Source organism: Talpa occidentalis, unplaced genomic scaffold (genome assembly GCF_014898055.3).
Source record: "Talpa occidentalis isolate TD23 unplaced genomic scaffold, MPIMG_talOcc4v2.1 talOcc4.9, whole genome shotgun sequence".
In the NCBI taxonomy this organism is placed as follows: Eukaryota; Metazoa; Chordata; class Mammalia; order Eulipotyphla; family Talpidae; genus Talpa; species Talpa occidentalis.
Genome location: NW_023605305.1, coordinates 79,282,483 through 79,287,903, shown reverse-complemented (window position 1 = coordinate 79,287,903; position 5,421 = coordinate 79,282,483). Strand labels below are relative to the sequence as shown.

The following is a 5,421-nucleotide window of genomic DNA, read 5'->3' as shown; positions in this document are numbered from 1 at the left end:
CTGAGGTCACCTCACAGACGCAATGGGAATGTGTTACGTTGAGCCCATCTTGTCCCCTGTCCACTAGTTGGTATGGGCTCAGACCCATGTGGCCAGCTCAATGAGCTTGAGTCACAAATATCCCCACCAATCCTGAGAGACACACAGCAGGATTGCTCCTTCAGGGACCCAGGCATGAATCCCAAATCCTTGGGCAGGTCATAAATCCTCTCCCAGTGTTTTTTGCTAGTATCAGATCCACATGCCCGCCCACTGGGATCCTGGCCTCTGGGATATCTGATTGCTCAGGGAGAAGGAAGATCTCTGTTTTCCTTTCTTTCATCACTAAGAAATTAACTTGATAAGAATCTCATGCATTCCAGTGCTGGCCTGGTTGGTACCTCACCCTCCTATTAAAGGGCACACCCAAGACTGGCAGGGATCCTTAGCATGTCTGAATCCTTAGGCAGGATGGTGAGGAAGTGCCTGGGTCCATGAGGACAGAGTCCAGGAATGTAGGAGCTATGTCCAGACAGGCCTGAACCTAATAAAGAGCCTCCAATCACCTTCCAGCCACTCCCTTTGTCCACAGGCTCATTAACCAGGCCCTCACCTGGTCCTATTCCCACCCTCCCACCAGGCTTGCAGCCTGGCCACTCACCACAGATGTCAGCTTCTTAAGTAACCAAATCAAAGCAAATCAGTTACCACCTGCCCCAAGGAATCTTTCTAAAATGTAGATTTCACTGCAATTTAAATGGTCGATTGTCCCAATTGCCTCAGTTTAACCATCATGACCCTGTTTTCATATTAAATCGAATGTATGCCTCCAATATGTAAAATAGGGAGACACGTAGATGCTCTGATTGCAGCAGGTAAGTGGGAGGCCCAGGTCACTCTACCTTCCCAGGTCGCCCTATTTGTCAAGGATTAAGGACTACTGGACTAATGATTCAGAGTTTTTAAGAGCTTACTTTCAAAGTAGTAGGAAAGAATGTAAGGATATAAGGAAAAGGATCGGAATGGAAAAGGATCAAAATGAAAAAGTATTTTCAACATACTGTCAAACATTGTTTACATTATCCCACACTAAAGCTCTCTTTCTGATTGTTAATCTCAATTTACAGATTAAAAATAAAAAGATGTGACTCAAAAAACACTAAACATACCTGTGGTTCAAATGCCAGTGCCCTGATTCCTACCCATTTTCTTCCAACTTCCATGCCAGGTGCAGACATGAAGCTGATTCAAAAGAGTGTGGAGGATGGAGGGTAGGCGGGAACACTCAGACAGAGCAACTCCAGCCACACTGGAGGTGTGGTTCTCAGAGAGATGTTGTCCTGGCAACAGGATTCCATGGAAAGCATCTTGGATGCCATCAATCTATAGGCTACAGTACATGGCCAAGAGAGTAAAGCTCTTACTGATCTGGCCTCTTCCTTTCTTTCCAGCTAGTGTCTCACTTCTTGCTCATCAAATGCAAGACCACTCTTTGTTTGCAGAGAAGACCAAGCCCTTTGCCATCTCTGTGCCTGCGGTTGTGGTCTTTCCTCTCTCTGGAATACTAGGCTCCCCTGATGAATTCCCTCTGATGAATTGCCACTCTGTTTTTGAGCCTCGGGTTTTTTTAGCCTATAAAACAAGATTAACGATAAGAAACTCATAAAGTTATTGTGCTGGGGCAATGCAAATAACCCGTTTGGTGGATGGGCAGCTCCAAATATATTTTAATTTTCTTCCTTTTCCATGTATTATTCCATTTATACAATTCCTTCAGGCCAAAGAAATATCTTCATCTTCTTTGAATTCACAAAACACTGCATATAATAGGCATTTAGAACTCGATATCCTTAAAATGATATTGGTTTTTTAAAAATATTTTTAAAAGAATGGAGTTTCAGTTGAGATAAACAAAACCAGTAGTTCATTGATCATATTGAATGAATACAATAGAGAAATGTTTTCTAAGCCTTTAAAATTGTGTGGAATGTTTTAGTGGGGGCCATTGCAGATGAGGAACACAGCTTTGCCCATTCCTATAGATCTGGTTGTCAATAGCTCACACTCTCAGCCAGGAGAGGGACAAAACTGCTATAAATGCACAATGTATACACAATACTGTGCTGCTTTAGCACAGCAAGGCAATAAGTCAATTAAGTATTTTCTTCTAAGAAACAGATGAACTAAACAGACTATATGAGGTTGCTTCCTCACAGCATGACTTACCTTCACATCCTCACATACAACAGCCAGCATCTCTTTCGTCTTCATCAAGGTCACCACTACCCCACCCCGATTAAAACAAGTTCAGGGAGATCAGCCAGGAAAGACCATAGTTGTACACAGCTTCTGGGAGGGCTAAGTACAAATACAGACTTGAAGTTACACTGAGATCATCTGGTCCAATTGCCTGTGAAACCCAGAGGTGGCAGCAGAGACCTGACTCCCAGGGCAAGCTCTTGTGACCAGACCAAAGACTCCATTCTGGGAACAGCTTCTTCCCCTACCTGCCCTTGTACCCACTGCCCATCCAGTCTCCCAAGATTCTCTCTCTCAAGGTATAAACAGAGAGATCTTTGCCTCTTCCACAAATCATTCACTACTTTGTGGAACAGAGTTGGTTTCCTTGTAATACATCCAGCACTAAGTACATGCTGGGGATAAACAGAGACCTGGTGAACACTGGCGTGTCATTCTATCAAAGATGAGAGAGTGAAGCATAAATACAAGCATAGTGCTATAAGGAAACCAGGGGGCTTTCACAGGAGATGTAAGAACCCAGATCAAAGGAGTAAGCAGTGGCACTGGAAGGGGAAGGGAGCTGTTCTCCCTCGGATCCAGGAGACCATAAGGAAGGCCGCAGGCAGAAGTGGGTTTGAAATTCAGTAACGGCAAGCAGAAGTACTTTACATTCCACAACTACTTGCTCCATGAAGTAGAGGCAGAAGTGAAGCTTTGAAGGGTTCAAGAGAGGAGAAAAGTCATGAAGTGTGTGCGTCACCAACACAGAGGAGTAGCTGGGACTGCCTAGTCCATGAGGATGATCATGATCTTGGAGTGCTGACAATCTGCCAAAGCATCTTCTTGTTTTTGTTTTTTATGTTTATAGTAGGTCGGCAACGCTGCGCGCACTCAGCCAGGGCGGGGTTTTCTCAGTCAAGTGCATTGACAAGTCAAAGGGGCAAGGATGTTTATGATATCAGGGCTGAAGCGGTGGACCAGGGAAGCACTCCAGTTGGGGATAGCATGAAGGAAGAAGGGTGCGGGTGAGCAGGGAGAAAGATTCCAGAGAATCTAATGAAGCAAGTTGAAAGGAAGGGACTGTGATCAAAGAAAGGGGTGTCTGGATTCAAGGTCACAGAGCTAGGAGACCTGGCTTTGTCTTCAAACTTTGAACAACTTTGAGCAGCTCCTTTTCCTTTCCAGCTCTCAGTGTCCTCAACCATATGTGGAGTATGAGTAGTATATTAAAACCCTTTCCTTCTGGAACTTTCTATGAATTTGCGTTGTTGCTTGATGTTTAGGCACTTCAGGACCTTAACCAGACACACTGAGCCCTCAGTGGCGGTCCATTGTCTTAGATTGCTGCTTTCAGACCAAGTGGCAAAGCCTGCAGTGACTTCTAGAGACTTTGGTTGATCCAACATCTGTGGGTTTAGGTTTAGAGCTCAAGCGTGCTTGGGATTCCTACAGAAATACTAAGTTCAAGCCCCAGGCTGTGCCATTGTTAATTCACTTGTAAATCACAATCGTCTAATCTTTATGGAAATAATTCCAGGGTTCATGAAGGGGTCCCGCTCTGGGAAGATACACATGATGAGCCGGGTAGTGACCCAGTATGACCAAATGTCAGAATGACAGAGGCACTGGAATGTGGGAAGTTTCCATCATAATCACCTGGTTGGAAACTGCTTTCATATCATAGTGGCTCATTCCCTCAAGTTGGGTGCAAGGTATATATAAGAGGTCTCAGGTCCTACTGTCTCCTCACTTCATTTGGCCTGTCCATCATTTGCCCAAAGTTGGGAGAGCAAGGTGAGTGCTCTTACTCATCTGAGGGCAGCTTGGGCTACGCTGGGACGATCACCCCTCAGCTGAATGGGAATAGTCACTCTAGGTTAGAGAGAATGGAGTTAGCTGGTAATTCCAGGGGGGTTGGGCTCATAGAAATCATTGAGGTGGCTCAGTAGTAATCCAGAATGGGGGTGGAGGATGAATGTTAACCAGGGATTGAAGTGTGCAGGACTGGTTAGTAGGACAAGAGACAGCCATACAGGGCCCAAGAGTAGGACTGAAAAGGGAGACCCCATGATGTAGGAAAGAATAAAAGGCAGATGATGGAAGACAAGCAGGGTAACCATGGGCTCAGGTCAAACAGTTTCCAGACTGCATAAGTTAGAGGACGATAAAAAACCTGTTTAAAGACTTTGGGAACTACCTAGCCCCTGAGTTGCTGCCTGTGAAGTCAGGAGTCTTGAGAGGACAGGGACAGGTAGGAGATGTATGGTACCAAATTCTAACTTACCCACAGCCTGAATTCCCCTAAGCCAGGAGCGCAGGGCTATGTTACTATAAAGATATGGGCTCTGGAGTTACAGAATTTCAGACTTTGTGAAAAAAATATATTGATATGACTTTCAAAATATCTGCTTGCTTTTTAGAATAACTGAGCTTTCTCTAAGATGTCCTGCCAGCAAAACCAGCAGAAGTGCCAGATTCCTGACAAGTGTCTCCCCAAAATTCCACCCAAATGCTCCCCTCAGGCCCCTGCAGCCCCTGCACCTTGCCCGGCTCCCTGCGTGCCCCCACCTGACTTGTCCTCAGCCTGTGTAGCCAGCTGCTCTATTTCTGGCTTTGGAAGCAGTTGCTCTCTTCTGACTCGGATCCCTGATGTCACCCTGTCGGCTTCCGACTGCTGCGACAGCCAGCCCTCTGGATGTCCCAGTAGTTGCCACGGCCCTGGACATTGCAGCTGAGCCGGGAGCCAAAGACCCACAGCCCGGGACCTGCCTGGATTTGGTGCTGTTGTCTCTCACTCTTATCCTTGTTCTTCTGACTCCTCCTGAATTATGCTGCCTACCTGTGTGGGTGATGGGCCCCTCTTTCTGCAGACAATCTCAGACTTACTGACTTTGGCTCTGGTCCCAGATCAAGAATGCGCGAGATCGCAGCACTTCCCAAAGCTTCATTAGTATGAAAAATAAACCTCTTTCCTAGCACCCTGGAATTCCTGTGTGTTGATTTCCCCATGCACTGCCCCGAGGGGTTCCTCTAACCTGGAGTCCTTTAAGTAACCCTTGAGAGGAATCAGCCACATGGGAAACTCCCAGCTGGTGGCTCCAGGTCTGGGGCACATGGGGGCTCTGAATAGGAAACATCAGAGGGAACAGGAGGGGGATTCCCAAAATATCAGTGGCCAGTTCCATTGTGGCTGCCATTGCC

The 5,421-nt window shown here is 46.2% G+C and overlaps 1 protein-coding gene across 1 annotated transcript; it reads left to right on the top strand.

Annotated features, from left to right (window-relative positions):
* The first annotated feature begins 3,888 nt into the window (after window positions 1–3,888).
* LCE7A (late cornified envelope 7A) lies at window positions 3,889–5,190 on the top strand. Its single transcript, XM_054691511.1, has 2 exons — window positions 3,889–4,014; window positions 4,641–5,190. The coding sequence occupies exon 2, from the start codon at window positions 4,662–4,664 to the stop codon at window positions 4,953–4,955; it is 294 nt and encodes a 97-aa protein (XP_054547486.1). The 5' UTR covers window positions 3,889–4,014; window positions 4,641–4,661; the 3' UTR covers window positions 4,956–5,190.
* The last annotated feature ends 231 nt before the right edge of the window (window positions 5,191–5,421 follow it).